Source organism: Atta colombica, unplaced genomic scaffold (assembly GCF_001594045.1).
Source record: "Atta colombica isolate Treedump-2 unplaced genomic scaffold, Acol1.0 scaffold164, whole genome shotgun sequence".
In the NCBI taxonomy this organism is placed as follows: Eukaryota; Metazoa; Arthropoda; class Insecta; order Hymenoptera; family Formicidae; genus Atta; species Atta colombica.
Window position 1 is genome coordinate 1,375,643 of NW_017259255.1, and position 19,419 is coordinate 1,395,061.

Sequence of the window (19,419 nt, forward strand, 5' to 3'; positions counted from 1 at the left end):
AACATTTTTTCCCGGGTTATTAATTAATTATACATTTACTGGAATATATATATCCGTATTGAATATCTATTCAATACAAATAGCATTTATCTTGTCGTAGTAAAAAAATGTTTCATAAAAATTGCGTGATTGATGTAAATTATACAAAATCGACGAAACATATAATAATAAAAATGATTTATTGATTTAATAAGTTTGATAAATATTTAAAACTTTTTTTTTATTTAGATTTTATTTTGTATATCAATAAATCATTAATAATTTTAAGCAACTTCTTATTAAAAATTTGATGTTTAAAATAATCGTCATTTTTTCTTCGTATTTAATATAATAATAATAAAGTAATAAATTTATTAAATAAGTCATAAAGATTGGAGCTTTGACTGAGGCAATGGTTAAATATTAATTCTTACTTGCTTTTCAACATTTACATTTTTAACATTATAAAATTACGAGTATATTTTAGTGAATAATTTATTATATGCAAAGGTCTCATATCGCTGTCTCTCGAATCAAATGGATGCTAGTGATTACATGGTTTGTACCGATGAAAAGTTGAAATTATTTTCATCATGGAGCATTATTCCTCGTCGCTTTTCGTGAAGTTCATTCGCGAAGTTTAATTTGGTGTCTCTTCGGAGATTCTTATGCAGGATTGGAATTAATCCCGGGTTTTCTCATCTGCAGTTACTGGTAGTAATAATTTTTAATGAGTCAATGATAATTGCTATATTTCAAAGTCAAATTGTAACATTAATTCAGTGGTACATTTTAGCATATAATTTTTGCTTTCTTTGTTTTATTAAATGTTCTCTCATTAATAATAATAATATAATTAGCAAAAAATAGTACTGTCTTAATAACAATAGGAATTTATAGTATTATATGATTGATATGGATATATAATTATTATTTAAATTCAAATTATTAAGTAAACAAATTTAAGTTTTATACAAATAATTTGCTTATAATTTTTCGATGATTACTCTAATAAAAATATAGTTACGAATGAGTATATTTAATTTTCTAACTATTATTTTAAAATCATTTTTAGGACATTTTTGGACATCCCGCCATTGAAGGATATTTTTAATTTATATGTATATACTTTTCTACGATAAAATACATGCAGATATTATATATTTAATGAATATTGATTTTGTCGATATTTACATAATTTTTTTCAAAATTCTTTATAGTTAACAATATTATCGTGATTACATGAGTTGAATTTTAAATGTGTGGGTAAAAAAAGTTCAAGATAAGCCGAATGGATACCCTCATATTAGCAGGATATTAATAATTTTTGAAAAATAAAGAATTGTTAAATTTTATATAATAAATTTTTCAGTATAAATGTTCTTTAAAATCCCGTCATTATCGAATTCGGCTCATCTCAAACATTTATTGGTACCCGATAAATTTTTGTACCTATACATATAAAAAAATTACAATAACGTATGTATTTTATTATTATTAAATATATTCTTTCGTAACCACTATTGCATACGGAATTCATTCTGTCCGTTTATTTTTAATAAGAGAGAGATGATTTTTAGTCACGTGTGGTAAAACATATTTTCTCACGAATTTTAATATTATATTAAAGATGTGATAAAAATGGTAATTGTAATTGACATGTTGCCAAAATTATTTAGCCATCGCTAAGTAGTATGAAAGATTCGGGATTTACATCACAGTCCTGTAACAAAATCACTATTTGACAGATTAACTTTTTTTTGCAAATGGATCTTATGCAATTTATGTAGCATCAGAATACATTAAGTTTTCGCTTTCCTATAAAGATTGTTCTTCTTTGTATTAGATACTAATCAGCATACCATGAGGCGGAGAGATTTTGATATGATGAAATTATTGAGATAGTTATTTTGAACGCGATGAAATGCTATTATAAATATATTAATGACTTTTTATCGCAATATTATTAAGTTTTTTATATTAAATTAATAGTATTATGTACTAAACTTAATTTCCGCGGTTTTTTTGCTAAAAAAATTCATTTATCTCAATATCAAAAACAAAAAATACATCAATCAAAGTATTTGTTCTCGCTAGCTATACATTTTTCCCATCTTTGTGGCAATAAGGATTCCGCAACGATAGAACGATTGATCTTTTGAAGCAATCCATTCATCGATCCATTTTCGCACATCCTCGTAATTTCTGAAGTGTGTATCCATTAAGCCGTGTTGCATTGATCGGAATAAGTAATAGTCTGAAGGAACTAACTCTGGTTATACTACGCTGAGTGCGGGAGAACTTCCCACTCGAGCTGCATTAGTGTTTCCTTGACGGTACCCATTTTTCTTTCTTTTGAATCTTTCCTATTGCATGTAGATGTTTGGAAACAGCCATCGGAGTAACATTATACATTTAATGCTGCAGACAATTCTTGGAGCGTTTGAGCTGAGTTTTCGTTCAATAATGCTTGCAATTTGGTGTCTTCAAACTTTTTCGGTTAACCTGAGCATTGTTTACCATTCATGATGATCATAATCATCACTTTTAAATCGTTCAAACCATTCTTGGCATGATGGAACACAATCGCCATAAGCAATTTATGAGCAGCTACAGTTTTTTTCAAATCAAAATAATGAAGCAGCACATGTCGAAAAAAACAACTTATCATGTTCCATATTTAATAACAAAAAATGGCACTGTTCGCTTAAATGAATTTTTTCGCATTGAATTTTATTGATAAATGTCTAATCTCTAAAATGCAGCTTCAGATGTCAAAATAAATTACACCCAATTAGCGTTATCTAAATGTAAGCCGCGGAAACTAAGTTTAATACCTAATAAATACTTAATTAAATAGTAAATAATTAATAATAAATACGATCTAATTATTGTTAGTATTTCTTCTGCGTTTACCAATATTTCATTAAATATTGATTTAGAAAAATTTGTGTTATCGTATGTATTTTCGATGTTTTCATATAATCCCGCATTATAAAAATTTGTTAATTATGCTCCTATGTTATCATTTTTATTATATTTTGAACAGTATTGATAAATGTATATTGTATTGTAAATAATTATTATAATTGTAATATCGAATTGTATAAAGAATAATATAATAAAGAATAATATTTATTGCAATTTCATTAGCAATACAATAAAATAATTAGACATAAAAATAAAAAAATTAATTAAAGATATACTTACTTGCAAAAACGGACTAAATTTATTAGTAGCTTATTTGTTTTGTGAATGAGTATACTTAGAGTATACTTAAAGAAAAGAGAAAAAATTGGCCGATAAAATTGGCAGGGATGATGGAGGGCCTCTATAGTTCGTTTTTACTAAATCATATCTTAAATTGACAATATATTTAGAAAAGATTAAAAGTTTCTATAATTGCTAGTAATTATAGAGATTTATACTAGTAATTATATTTGATAAATACTGAAAATTTGCATAAAGATATATAATTTTGTAATTTTATAAGATATTATAAGATAAATATTATATATAAAAAACAAAATTCATTAAATTAACTTGTTTGAATTTTCAGTTTCGTTTAAAATTTAATAATTTTTATTTACATATGTAGCAGATGTGAAATTAAAATTTTTTCGCTCAAAGACCATTAAATTATCACTCCTATGAATATTCTGGATAGTCGGCACGCTTCTGTTTTGAATATATATTACAGAGACGAAGCACGTTCTACTTTTGAAGATACGATTTTATCAATAGTGTCAGAAAATGTAATCACGTAGTTCCCAAACTAAAAATGGATGTACTGTACGGTAGTGTACGACGATTTCGACAGGATTTAACAGGAAAAAAATCGACATGACCTCTCTCAGGTTTTTCTCTGTCCGAACTAGCATCTGGAGATCTAGACTCGTGCGCCATTTGATTTTACACCAGCGCAGCGGCGGTATATGAGGTAAAATAGTTTAGGCGGCGGATTCGCTAAAAATTTTAAAGAAGAATTCAGCAACAAAATGTAGCATGGAGGGAGGGCGCTAAGTACCAAGCTTACACGCAGGCGACTTTATACCAGATACGATCCTGTGAGTACGTAAAGTACAATATAGAATTATAAAAAAATACTGAGAAAATAAAATACAAAAATTAATAAAAAAGTAACAATAATAATGAAAATAAAAAGATGGTGGAACAATAAATGGAAGAACCCTAAATAGATAAATAAAATCTAAGAAGCAATAGCAGAAGTGAAATTCGAGGAAATAGAAAAAAGTACATTATTTATCGAAGATTTTTTTTTTAAACATGATATCATGTTAGTAGAATTGTCATAACATCTTATCAGGACTTTGAGTAAAATAAGGTGGAATAAACTAAATATTACGTTTTTGATCATTTTCTAGTTTTTTTAAACAAAAGTAAAATAAATGCTTCAGTTTCTTAATAAAGTTCTCAAAGTAGAATTCAAGAGTGTTAAAAAACAATTATAAATATTCGCTCACATATAGAATTCAACAGCTTTGAAATAAATTTTAATTTATGATCATATGATTTGTTATTATTAAATTCTGGCTATTTGAATTTTAGATTGTCTATATAATAATATAATATATATAGTTATATTATATATAGTTCAATAAAAAATATAATTTATATAATTTAAAAACAAGAATATTTTTTATTTTACTCAATTAAATAAATTTGTAAATTAATATTTATTAAATATAAACTATACAAAAATTCATGCAGAAAGATGAAATAACAGACGAGATTTGAGTAAATCATTTTACTAATGTTTATTAATAAACATTTCATATAGATTATTTGAATTCATTATAATTTAATACGTGTTGTTGTTCTTGTAATCGTCGCAATTACAGTTTATCGTTATTTACACTATTCAGTATAAAATGCGAGTTCGAGATTACATCGTCGTCATCGTTATCATTGTCACACCACTATACTGTTTTATTATTATTATTATTACGACTTTTCTCATTTGCTTCTTTTTTTTCTCGGACACTACCTGTCATCGATTAATTAATTATCAATGCTTGTACTCAGGAAAATGGTGGGACAATAGGGCAGTATTTTCGTTATCACTAGTGTTGTTGGTAATTAATTCTTTAGGGGAATCATTATTCATTATGTTACAATCTAGACTAAAGTTATCGTCTAGAGGACGCTTGTTAATATTAGGCGTGTGATTAACATCGATTCCACGAACTTCGCTTTGCTGTTGTTGGGATTGAGCAGATTCGACTTCGGCGTTGCTGCCGGCGTCGAGGTTGTTTTCGATTTGTGGGGGAGATGGATAATAGCCGCGCTGCGTGATTGGCAGTTGTTCCACCGGCAGTTGGTGTTGCTGTTGCTGCGCCTGTTGCTGCACCGGCATCGCAGGCGGCGGTGGTGGCTGCTGTGGCGGCCGGTGCTGCACTCCTCCTCCTCCTCCTCCTCCTCCTCCTCCATCCTCACTAGTCCACCGGGCTACTTGTTGTTGAGCTTGAATAAATGCATCACTAGAAAATAATAAGATTACACGAGCCCATTGGATCTAGTCCACCGCCACTAATGCTGCATTCGAACGCACGACGTAACAACATTCAGTAAACGAAGTCAGTGGTGAGACCCAGTCGACCCAGAAACAGGAGCTGTTAGTGTATACGTGATTATTCTCTAGGGGCTTGGTGAACAGCAGGGCTATTCTGTAATCCTTAACGTAAGTTTTGTTATCGTTAGAACTTCGTAACGCGTGTTTTTTTTTTTTTTAAAAGCTGCGCACGACATTATAACAATAACGAAACTTGCGTTAAGAGTTACAAAATAGCTACAAGTCTCTATATAATCTAATGTATAATCAGAAGTTTAATATAGTTTACAATAGAAAGGGATGATGAATTATAAGGACGCATTTCGATTAGAATGGAAAAGCAAAAGCTGTTTGAGCTAATCAGATATCATCTTTTTCTCTCTATCTTTTTTCTGATTCCAGATAACATGCATGTTGCATAAGATATCTAAAAAACGTCTTTTAGATATCATTTAGAATAAATAAAAAAGTTTAGATGCATAAATGTTATCTGAATTGGCTTTCGCTTTTGAACATTCTACTTTTCCGTTCTTAATCTAAATACGCTTTACGAATTAGCTGTAGGCTAATCAGAAAATGCTCTAAGCATTAGTTTTAAAAATTTTGAATATTTATATAGCTGCAAAATTGCAACAATGATAAATATATTGTATCAAAGTACAATTGAATTACTAAATTAAAACTATTATTTCTTATTATAGCATAAACAAGATTATACAAATTCTATCATTAAAATTTTCATGTATACTAATTTATATATTTTACTAATTTATATATCTCGATTATTAAAAAAACGTTTTTTAAATCAAGAATATAAATTTTAAAAATAATCTATTCGATGATTAAAAAAATATATCCTCGTTATTGATATATTTTTTTATAATTTGTATGTAAAAATATATAAAATGATAATATTTTACTAATTTTACGGAATTCATTTATTTTATATTTTATTTTACCTCTAATTAAATTGAAATTAGACTCTGCAGAGAAAATATCACGTACACACATTAATCGAAAAGTTAATTAAGACATTTAAAGCACGTGCCAAGCTTTGTGACTCACTACAATTGCTATTTTATATTTTAATTCAACATTCCTTATATATATTATACACATTATCAAACGAAGAGAAACTTATTCAGATAAGGATAAGTGCGTACATCACAATATATATCATTTTATTGCGCGAAATAGATTGGAAAAAGTCTCTTACAGTCGCTTGATAAATTATAGTCTAATATAATCTATTATAGTTTAACAAGTTTTTGCAATGCAAAATTCTAGAAGCGACATGCACGAGATTTAGTCATAATTGTGAGTTCTGCTAGATGTCCCAGATCTATTTAATTGTATTAATCAATTACGTGAAAGTTGAACATTAAAAAAAATAAATATTATTAAGACTTAAGAAATGACTGTATATGAATACATCAAATACGATAGAGAACACGATTAAAATTAGATATTTCGAATAATACAATATATATTTTTTTATTAAATCAATTTATTTTAGATATGATTGCGTGCCGATAACTTTCGGACTTTCAACACACTCATTCTGAAAGACTAATTATTTTCCCTGAAAAAAAAAGTTACTTACAAAACATAAATTATCAATATTTAGTCTATGTTTAAAGATGAGTCAATTTATAATAATAGATTTGGGACACATTTGTATTTCGAAAGAGTTCACTAGTTATATATGTGTTGGTATTGTATAGAGCAACATTCATACGATGCAGAAGCGAACGAAAAAGCATGCAGGCTTTCGTGTGCTTTTCTCTGCCAAATTTTATATGTTGCATTATTCTTAACAAACTACTTTATTAATTCAATCTGCGATGCAACTGCGAACGCTGCAATTCTGCGAAATTGAATATTGTATGCCGAGTCCATTTATACTTTTTTACGTAGATTTCAGATTCTCCAGCCAATAGTGATTGTGATTTGCACAATACTCATAATTTTTTGTTTTATATATATATTCTTGAATATCTGCGATTACGGAAAAATCAGTTACAAATATAGCTTTTTCTAAATCTAAAAAAAAAAGTCTCCTACTTGTTCTCAAATTCTTATTAAATTGCGCCTTTTGTTGTGCGGTACAACATATGACTTTTCTATATTGTTCACAATTATTCTGATATCAATTTTATTAATTATTTTGATTAATTTTCTTTTCGCAAACGACAACACATGCATCATCCTTATCTGAGATATATGTGAATTATTGTGGGATTCGTGATAGAGAAAGTGTACAGACGTGAATCGATAACATGTCTCAGTGACAGTGAATAACTGCTACTAGTGAAGCCGTAAGATTTTTCGTGACGCAGAGTCTTGCAATACCTTTCACAATCGGGTGTTTCACCCCTAGTATTTGAGCCTCTGTCAGGATCGGCAGTTTCATAGATACCCTCGTCCTCAGGGTGCATTTGATGGGAGTGTTGATGGGTGTGTTGATGATTGCCATAAGGACTTCGGGATGTTGGCTGACGGTATCTACCGTAGACGAATCTACTAGCGTCCTCGTCGCGGCCGCGGCTACATCTTCTGCTTCTACGTAGGAAATCCAATCAATTTCTATATAAGTCCACGAGCTACGCGAAACTCACGCGAAAAATTTTATATCGCTCTTCGAGATTTATTGCTGCCCTTCATACTTGAGAATTTATTTTAGATATTACACACTAAAAAAATATATTCTAAATTTTAATAAATATTTATTTGAAAGTGCCAACTACAAATTTACTTACAGTAAATATTTATTCAATAAAAAGAAATGATGGTTAAATCAAATTAAGTTTCTGTACCAAATAAATATATTTTATATTTAGTAAATATTTAGTTGATACTATTCAAACGCACGCGTGTATAATTTATTAAAATTTAGTATATTTTTTTTAGTATATATAAAATTTAATTTATTTAAAATATAACGGATCGTTTATTCTTAATTGTTTTCAGAGTCACTCTTTTGTTTTATTTTTTATTTATTTGTATGCTGTTTGTATAACTTATAATATATATATAATTCTTTTTATGTTTTCCTGAACGCGGCAGTGACAGTCACACCTGATATTGGTAAGTCAATTTTTATTGCTATTCGGCGCCTCATTAATATTTGAATTGCAATAATTGCTATAATTAAGCTTGTTATGAATATTTAGTATAAACAGACTCCGCATTTTATGCCTTGAGTAAATTTTCTGTGCGTAAATATTTATTAATGATTTATTACCAAATGTGTGTCCTTTTCTCGTAATCCTTGCGCGTGTTTTACTGTAATCTACGGTTTCGCAAAACATCGAATATAGTGTCTGATATACATAAATAAATGCGTCGAGTCTGACAGCCTTTTGATGCGCAAGATAGGAAGCAGAATAAGATAATAAGTTAACCCTCTCATTTTATTATAATTTATTTTTCTATTATTTTTTACAAAATATACCAATTTGATTTTTTTATGTATTTTGTTTAAAATACGGAACATTATAATATTGTGCATATGTAATTTTTTTATAAAAAGTTTATTCTAAGAAGGAATTTATTATAAATTTCGTTTTTGAAAACCGGCGAAAAATATAATATAATATTACGATATTGAAAATAATAAAAAATGTAGTTATTAAAAATGTACTTATTATTGATTATACAAAATTATAAAATATAAAAATTATATTTACGTTAACAGTAGAGTTAGATAAAATTGATGAAAATTTAAAAGTATAATTTAGATTTTTATAAAAATATTTTTATGGCAATTTGCCACTGCAATTAATTGACATATGAGAGGGTTAAGATAATAAATTGGCGAAAGAGAAGATAGTAAGCGATTTACAGTGAGAGTTATGGCAGCGTGTGAAATATCTGCTGACAATAATTGTGATTAACAAAGTACGAAGAAGCTCAAACGTATGTAGCCAATCGTTTCGATAAGAGTACATTGTTGAATTAAAACGATGTCTAATTTACAAAGTACTGCTAAAACGTCTAAGAATATATTTTTCGTGTATTGTAATAGACACTCTTGTAGTTCGGAATGATTATATCTTGATGTTACTTCGAAATTAACGCTCATTGTCTGAGTTGAGTTTAAAAAGCTTGTCTGTTATAAGCGCGCGTATTTTTTTCTCATAAGTTCTTACCCTTGTGATGACTCGCTACAAACAGAAGAATCGATTCTGTAATGTCGATCCGGTTCGGTCTCGGATGTTCGAATCTCTTCGGACCCGCTCGGACTCATCTGACTAGTCATGTAGGGTCTGATGACAGGATTAATTGAATTATTGACAGCTTTTTAATTTAAAATATCTATGGACTTGATTGTAAAAATGTAATTGTATAATAAAAATTAACCGGCGGAGTATATGTACTAAAATTAAAGAATTCGTAATTCCAAGGGCATTAAAATTTATTTTGCGATATGAGATTTTAATATCGATATTTTTAAAAACCTTTAAGAATTGTGAAGGCTCTAGAAATCTAAAATTTTCTCAAGCAGAAAAAAAATATTAATTTATATAGAGTACCTCGCACTTGCTCGGTGCTCAAGTTGACGAATGAGATCCTCGAGATTACGTATACGAATAGTGCCGCATGGCGGCTGCAGCTCCACGTCATCCTCCTCTTCTTCCTGACCGTTATCAATGCCATTGTCTTGACCATCGGTATCCTTGCGGTACACGTCGGGATAGCCACACTCGGCCAGTGACTTACGTAGCGCGTCCTCGTCAAGGAGATTGCTACCCGATGGAGTGCCCACAAGATCGCGACGACTCGCCGCATTCTTTAGCACCTCGAGTATATCCTCATGATAGCCATTCAACTGATTCAAAGTTCTTTCTACGTGTTCGATCGCGCCTCCACCTAGTCCTGGCAAATACGTGACTCGAGTTACCGCTCCATAAATAAAAAGTCTTTCGGTGGTGCAGTTTGCATTAATCCTTTCATGCGCAAGTCTTTCTTTCCATTTTGGTAATTATGCATAATAAGAGTGACCTCACAGATTTCAATGATCTCAATATATTAATTATCAAGATCATGAGTGACTTACAACAGGTTTTAGCTGTTATTCATTCAAAAAATTAACAAAATAAGTTATATAAAATACAATTTTTGCAATTTTGTAACGATTTTCCATGTAAAGCGACGTCCAATTCACTTTCCTCCTTGACTTTTCATGTAACGCAAAGTCTCCCACGACCCTCCGTGCTTAGGGGCGTTTGACACGATCCTGTTCCGATGAAACAAACTCTACTTTAAAAACACAAATTATTTTCTTATTGTTCTACAAAATTGACATATAATTAAAATTATACCATAACTTAGCATAACTTCAAATAAATATAATTCTGAGAAAAATTACTTAAAGATCTTTTTTTGCATTTTCAAGGAGTTTCTACTTTAGAGTTTCTATTTTAAAAATTAGTCATCGTTTGAATTTATCCTTCCTGTATTCTAGCAACTTTTAAAAAGTAAGGACGTGCTTCGTTTTTCAAAAAATTGCGTATTTTGACATGTTATAAAGAGCAGAATCAATTTTTTTCGCAAGTAATCATTGTAAAAGCATGATAAAATTTGAACTTTTTCCTACTAAATTAAAAAAAAAGAAAAATTTATACGATTTTTTTTTCGCGGAGTTACAGCGTCCTCAAAGCTATGCATTTTTGCTTATAATCAATTACCGCCAACATTATCCGATACGTCATATCATAGGAAAATTACTGGTCGGATTTTGATGACTCTAATTCAATCTTTCTTTCAAAAGAATAATGATTTACACTGAATTTCTCTGAACATTGTTACAGATCTTTTGTTGTTGGTTTTCTGAATGAATGATATAATATAATGATTACAATACCGTAAAATGGCGTGAAGTACATACTGAAGTAAGTAACTTTACAATATAATATTTGTTTACTTCAGTATACTTCATAATAATCACTGTATTGTATTGTGTGTTTTAATAACAAATGACAAAATCAACGCCTCGTTTAAACGAAGTTCATTGTGTGCAAATCATTGCTCTTTTGGAGGAAGGAGTGAGTCAAAGTCAAATTGCAGGAAGAATGAATATTCTAATCTATCTTCTATCTCTCGAGTTTTGGCTCGTTATTGAAAGACAAGTGAATTTCCTTAAAGAAGAGGACAAGATCGAAAACAAATAACAGCTAGAGAAGATCATCATTCATGAGGCAATACAAAATCCGATAATGATTATACGACAAATTGCAAACAAGTTAGTAGCAAGTTACATCATTTTATTATCATTTTGACGTCAAAAGACAAAAGTCATTTTTATGTAAGTTTGCTACCAGGGAAAATTCTTCCACATAAACAAATTAGCGACAAAACAATCAGGACGCGTTTGCATGAAGGCTTGAGATATGATGGAAAGAAGGCTACGAAATTTGGAGAGACAGCCAGCTATTGGGACCTCCAATAATGAGTAGTAGTATTACATCAAATATGATACAAAATTATTCAAGTTAGAATTAGAGTCTGTCTTAACGACGAGGAATGCGAGATCGTCTATGGCTATTTGAAGATGAGAAGGAAATATGCAACTTTGAATGTAACGTACCCAAATATCTTCCCTAACATGTGCACACACGCACGCACGCACGCAATTGTGCCCAATGAACAAAAAATTTATAATTGAGTTTCAAATTGTACTTATTCAAAATTTTCACATAAAAAAATGTAATCATACATTCATTCAAAATTTTGGATTTTCAAAAAATATTTATTCACAAAAAACTATGAATATATTTAATGAGTATTCATTCAAAAATATAAATTGAAAAAGAAAGCTCCAATAAAGAATCGTTACCCCTTAACTATAATTAGTACTTTGATGACTTTAAATAAAAAAAATGAATTTTATTTATTTTTGTCATTGTAATATTCAAATTTTATGAAGGAAACTTAGAAATTTGGAAAAATATTTTAGAAAGCATACATTTTTTAGTTATAAATATCTATTTGATAGAGTGTCATACATATTCCAATATAATTCCGGTTACGTCACAATAATGTTATAAACATTTTATAAGATATCTTGGGCGCGTCGTTCATTATGTCTGTGGACATTAAATTCCGAGATATATTATTTATTCCCAATAAAAATATCTTTATTTAACCTTTATAAATTTTTAATCTTTATAAGTTAAATATAAACGCCCATCATATAGATTGCAGACTAAGCGCACAGTGTAATCGTAACCATTGTTTTTATAGATTTCTGTTTTCTCTTGCAAACTTGCAAGCTGTAATGTGCAAATAATATAGAATAAAAGTAAATACGAAAATATTCGTAATCATATTTAAAAAATATGCATTCAAATGGAATAAAAAAGTATTAGTTTCTTGACGAATAAAAAAGAAATGTATTTGAAGATGAGTATTTTCATTCATTTTTTATTCATTTATTTGAATATTAGGTATATTCATCGAAGACACTAGCACACACACATGCACGCACGCATGATGCGCAAAATCCGACCAGCAACCTCGGTAATACGCATTAAATAATACTAATACTGGCGGTAAGTAATGTAGGCAAATTGTAAGCAAAAATGCGTAGGTAACTTTGATACGCTGTAACTCGGCGAAAAAAAATTGTATAAACTTTTCTTTTTTTTCAATTTATAGGAAAAAATCCAAATTTTATGATGGTTACTATGATACTTGTGAGAAAAATTCATTTTGCTGCGTGCAATACGTCAAAGTAGATATGCAATTTTTTGGGAGACAAAACACATTTAAAAAAAAATCATTAAAAAAAATGTCAGTATAAGGAAATGATAGCATCAAACGATGATTAATCATAAAGAGACTCTAAAGTAGAGACTCTTTTAAAAATGCAAAAAAGCTTGTAAATACGATAATTTTTTGCAGCGTTGTATTTATTTGATATTATTTGAAGTTATGCAATACTTTGATATAACTTTATTTATGCGTTAATTTTATAAACCATATAATTTTTGTATCTTTAAAGCAGAAAATTTGTGTTTTAAAATAAAAAATTTGAGCTTTTAAAACAACGAGTATTTTATTATAAATTGACTTTTTTAATATTATGACACAGATATATCGAGTATCTCAATAAATAAACAATAAATATGTATTAGATCTGTGCTTTACTACATAAATGAATCAATGACATACAAAAAATAAAATTAAATTTAGTAAATTTAGTTTAAAATAATATTTAACTTTGACTATTTATAACTTTTTAACGAATAACGATTGCTAAAACCTATTGGAGGTCACTTAGGGTCTTGATCTTATGACAACATATGTCAAGATCATTAAAGAGTATGTCAAGATTTTGGTGAAATCGGCCCTAATGGTGCATAATTACCCCTTTTTTTCCGAAATTAATAAATTCTTCTTGTGCCCATTTGTGGACTAATAGTATTATTAGTACCTTTATTAGTAATATTTGTTTTATCAATCCACGTTTTCTTACTAGACCTTATAGGACATAAAAATTATTCTAATTAATTTTATTTGTACATAATAAAGTTGAGGTCTGGAATTAATTAGCGCACGAAAGAGATAAATGATTATGAAGTCCTTTAAAAAGATCCTTTAATGACAATTCTTAACCCCTTATATCTTAGAATAATATTAAATTCCAAGATAAATCTTTTTAATGTTAGTATTTCTAGTTACATAATGAATTACTTTGTGTTTGCTAATCGTTTTTGCTTAGTGAGAAAGTGAAGCGTGCGTGATACTGATTTATAAAGGGTTAAAGTTCGTGAAAAATCGATGCAAGAAGTTCGAACTTGCAAGAGATCGAAAGACAATCGAACATGTATATACATACATAGTATATGCATAAGATTGTAGATAATTCCTTTAGATACTCGACCGTTCGGAAATTTCTTTATCAATTTCTACTTAATAGTACAATTTCTACTTAATAGTACAAAATGGAAATTATGGTTCTTTAATTTTGCGAGATATTAAAAATATTTTCTTGATCAAATGTATAATATTAAGAAAACTAGATACTTTAATTTCTGTGTTTTACGTGCATTATAAAATATATACAACAATATTAGTTATTTAATTAAAATTAAATAATAACTTGTACATAATTTTTTAAATGAATTTTTTTTCTAAATGAATAACATTTTTTAAAATAGAAATGACATATATTTATTGATACATTAAGATTGAATAATAAGATTGGCTATTACTTAAAATTATATTCGAATACAAGTAATAAAATTCAAATCCTTTGATTCAACAATTCTTTTTTTCAATAATTCTCTACTATTACAACATCGTATTATTATTGATCTGCAATTTATGGAGCTACAAGTTTGGCTAGCTTTCGCTTGATCTTTCGGCTCGCCAAAGTTCGAATTTCTTTCAACTATTCTTCACGGAATATCGTGAGTCATCATGCTCACTTGTGTTACAACTATCAGGCATTACAATACCGTAACCACCGTGTTTCTTTAAAATTCCCTTCTCAGGCAACTTTGTGAGATTGTTTGGTGGGAGATCAATGAAAGAGACAACCTCCTCTGCTCCCGTACCTCCATCTTCCTCCTCCACGCCGAGCCTCTTCGGCTGCGGTTTATGCTCCCTGAAAAATCGATCAGATCTATGTTAGTGTTCACTTTTATAATCAATACTTTATATTAGCTTTCATCGCAAAAATAAATGTGCAAAAATTTAATCACGTTAATCTTTTTAAAAGTATTAAAATACACATAAAATAATAAAATAAGTCTTGAAGCTTAAACTCGCCCCCAATATCATAATTATAATAATAATTATTAATCATATTTTTTATAACATTGAACAATTGATTAAACTATATTATAAAACGATATTTTATAACTAAAACAAGATAACAATATGCAAAATTAAGTTTATACATGTCATGGAATAGTGTTATTAACATATATCATACATATATACATATGCACACGTTATACATATGAATCTTTTAATGTAAACACTTATTGCCTGTATTTTTCTCTTTTTTCTTAATTAAGTATTCGAATTTGATAATAATTGATATTGAAATAAGAAATAAATTGTTTAATTGGTTTGTTTAATAAAAGAGACATTCAATTTTGATTTATTAGCTATTAATTAACAGTTTTTGTTCAAACATTTAATGAAAATTTTAAGAATTACAATTATATTACAATTATATTATCATAAATATATTTGCAATACTTACTCCAATTTATACATTTTAAAATTATGTTTTTTGTTAATTATTGCAATTATCCTCCTATTATTATATGTTTACATCTGATTGCAAAAATGGATGATGATATAATTTTTAATGATAGTTTTGAAAGAGATGCTAATGAAAGAGATGCTAAATGAAAAATCAATTCCTGAGTGAGTATCTCGGAATTAATAGTTAACGAGATATAATAGACTGACGATATTTAATATTTTTAGGTTCATCAACTATAGAAAAATACTATGTGGCAATGATACTGAGATATTTTGTATAAGTGCATCTATTTTCATGCGATAAACAAAAAGTTATAGCGGGATAAAATCATAAACATTTTAATGCGATGGGTAGCAATAAGCATGCGAGGATCGCATCGTTCATATTTAGTTCGACCGCAGCGTGTGTGTTGCAAAGTCAGCTGAATTATTAAAAACGTGATTGTGCAGAAAATGCTTTCGTGCAAAATATAAGAAGAGAAATAAAGACATCCACGGTCGGATTATTAAATATAATTACATACATAGAGAAAAATTTTGACTCTTCAGATCGTCAAAAATTTATGAAGCTACAATTACAATAACCGCAACGCGACGATACTATTTCTTGTGTGTTAGACACAGATGGATCTCTAATTGAGAACCATAGATTGTTGGAAAAAAATTATGATCCAAGTAAGGAATAACAATTACCGAAATTGTGGATGCAATATAAAAAATCTTAGATCTATACTTAGATTTAAATTTAAATCTTAGATAGGGAGATTAATTATTTTAATCAAATTTTAATTAATAATTATTTATTTAAGTAATCCATTGATTTGTTATGATTGATTAAAAATAGAATCTCAATTTTGATAATTATAATCATGTAATTTTAACAGCAATTAAGAATTGTTATCAAGATGATTTTCTTTTCTTTTAACAGATTGTCTTCGAGAAAAATAATAAAAATAATAAAAATAATTCCTTAGTTGGATCAAGCCTGATAATAAACATGATAGCGACACACATGAGACTTACTTGACTCTTGGCCCGTCGGCGGTGACGACGTTATTCGGATGTCGAAACAGCACGCGCTGGGTCTCGCCGCGGCTAGAAATATACTAATATAGGCATGCCGCGGCTATTCTTATTAACCCTCAATTACTATGTGCTCCATTTGTTTAATTCATTTTTAACTTTGACTCTTAAAAAATATATTTCTCTTTTATTAATTCTTACAAATAGCCATATTTATTTTTTCATTTTTTAAATAAATTTATGAAAAACAGAACGTCGCTTGTTATGGATGATTAAGGATGATATATTAAAATTACAATAAAATTTTATATTACAGTATGATTTTTATATGAATTCTCTCTTATTTTTTTTACAAAACTTAATGAGTAATTTGTTTACTTATTAATTTTTCTTTGAGTAATATAAATATATATATATAAATTATATTCAAAGGTTATCATGAACTATTTTGACAATTAGAAAATTAACAAATATAAATAGAATTGTAAATTGAATATTTGTTACCATTTTAAATAAAATTATTTACACACGAAAATTAATGTTGCACTATTTATAATAATTGAGGGTTAATAAAATTCTGTGTTTAATGCTATCTTTTACTTCTTTACTTGTGGAATAAGAGAAATCAATCGAGCAAAACTCGTAATTTTCTGTCGTTCGCGCGCTTTGATTTTATTATCAAAATAAACGCGATTAATAGTTAAATAAATGTACGATGAATTACAAGCTTTACTTCGTCATTCCGAACATTAACTTAAAATCTCCGAATCAGATTTATAAAATGTTACAAACATTTATATTGTAATTCAAATTTCAAATTTTTATTAGTCTCTAACCAAGAGAAAACTTTGTGAACCAAGAGGAAACTTTATAAAAAACAGACTCGTCTCATAAAAATATAATTTCACTTTTCTATTTATTACATCTCCACAGTATTTTGTTAATCTTTAAAGATTCAACTTCATATTTAGGAATCTAAAATGCAATTAACAGTATCAGGAAAATCATTAGATAAAGCGCATACTAAAGCTTGTGTGAAGTTTAGGAGTCGAGATTTACCTGAAATAAAAAGGTATCGAGCTCCTAAGTCACATTTAACTCAAGCAAATTTCAGCTCACTTCTTATAAAGCAGCTCGCGCATTTTCAATAATAAGCATAACTTGTTATATACAGAATAGGCCAAAAATACTATCAAAAATTGATATATGTAAAAAGAAAAATTGAATATTCTTTAAAAAATTCTTTCTTTAAAAATATTACACATTCACACACACGCGCGCACGCATGCACGCATACGCACGCACGCACACATGCACACGCACGCATTTTAAATCGAGGTAGTTAATTACCGACAATTTTTGGCCCTTCTTGTAGCTATCTAAATTACAAATATATACTGCAAATTTCGTTCGTCGTTATATAACGATGCCCTCGAAAACGATCGAACGACAGAAGCATCTCGAGCTGCAATAAATTCTACATCGTACATCGATAAACGCATGATACTTAATTAACATTTGTGGAACGAACTCTGGGACATCGCGATGGTTAAAAAAAATATATTTAACATGCACTTTAAGATTTGCCGCTTGTGTAAGAAATAACTAAAATATATGATAAAAATGAGATAAGATGTAAGATGTAATGAGATGCTCTTATTACTAATGCACGTTTTTTATATTTAATAATTTTTAATAGCAATTATATATATGTATTATGTAATATGAAATTTTTAATAAAGAACAATATAATTAGTAATTGATTAAAAATATTAAAATCGTGAAAATTATCTTGCAATTTATTTATAACTTTTTTCTCTGATGTTTACTATGTAATTTTTAAACTTGAATCTCTATTTTGAATATTAGAAATTTTACTTCAAAAGTTTGAGGACAGTTCTCTGTGTACATTTTACTCATTTTTAATTTTCAAGCTCTTCCTCTACGTAATCTTAAAATACTCTGTAATTCCAAACTAGCCAGTAACTAACAAAATAAGCAACGAAATGACCACCGTACCTGTACTGAGGCATACTGCCAAAAGTGAGGATCTTGTTGACCGTATCCAATGCCGCAGCTTCCGCATGATGATTACCGGAAACGCCACTGTAACTCTTCTGCTGTGGCTTTTTCGAATATGGTGGATCATACTTCTGGACGGTGCTCTTCCTTCTGCGAGAAATTCGCCCATTACGCATAGCCTGTCACTTTATAGCGCGGGAAAAACTGATAAAGCGCATGCAAGCTAGCGGAAGAATATTTTTTCGAAAAGTACGGATTATTCTCAAGGATTTTAATAATGTTAAAAGGGATTATCATTGCGTAAACTTATTAATATATTAGTATAACTGCCAGTGATTTTATTTAAAATTAGTTATAAAACATAATTTACCTAATTATGTTACCTAATTATGTTAATAAATCTATAACAAAGAGTTACCTGGAGTAATTGTAGAATGCCGAATTTGCTTTATAAAGATGTAAAAAAAATACAAACATGATAAGATAAAAATGTTTAAAGAATTTGTCAATCAAGAATACAGCAAATCAAAAATCCAAATTCAGAATGAATGTTTATGTAACAAAAATTTAATATATACAAAATTTGTTATATATATATA

The 19,419-nt window shown here is 28.7% G+C and overlaps 1 protein-coding gene across 15 annotated transcripts in view; it reads right to left on the reverse strand.

The window, feature by feature from the left end:
* Positions 1-4,813: 4,813 nt before the first annotated feature.
* The window catches only part of LOC108686143 (disintegrin and metalloproteinase domain-containing protein 11), a 58,385-nt gene continuing 43,779 nt past the window's right edge, over positions 4,814-19,419 (reverse strand). For 5 of the 15 annotated variants that reach the window (XM_018191267.1, XM_018191260.1, XM_018191264.1 and 2 more), the window contains exons 20-26: positions 18,818-18,970; positions 16,799-16,870; positions 14,986-15,164; positions 10,087-10,429; positions 9,703-9,819; positions 7,904-8,113; positions 4,814-5,480 (exon numbers count right to left, since the gene is read on the reverse strand). In XM_018191267.1, coding sequence (XP_018046756.1) covers positions 5,009-5,480; positions 7,904-8,113; positions 9,703-9,819; positions 10,087-10,429; positions 14,986-15,164; positions 16,799-16,870; positions 18,818-18,970 — 1,546 coding nt within the window. In that variant the 3' untranslated portion in view covers positions 4,814-5,008. The remainder of the gene's footprint in view (positions 5,481-7,903; positions 8,114-9,702; positions 9,820-10,086; positions 10,430-14,985; positions 15,165-16,798; positions 16,871-18,817; positions 18,971-19,419) is intronic. The other 10 variants (XM_018191274.1, XM_018191262.1, XM_018191261.1 and 7 more) reach the window with 9 other exon arrangements.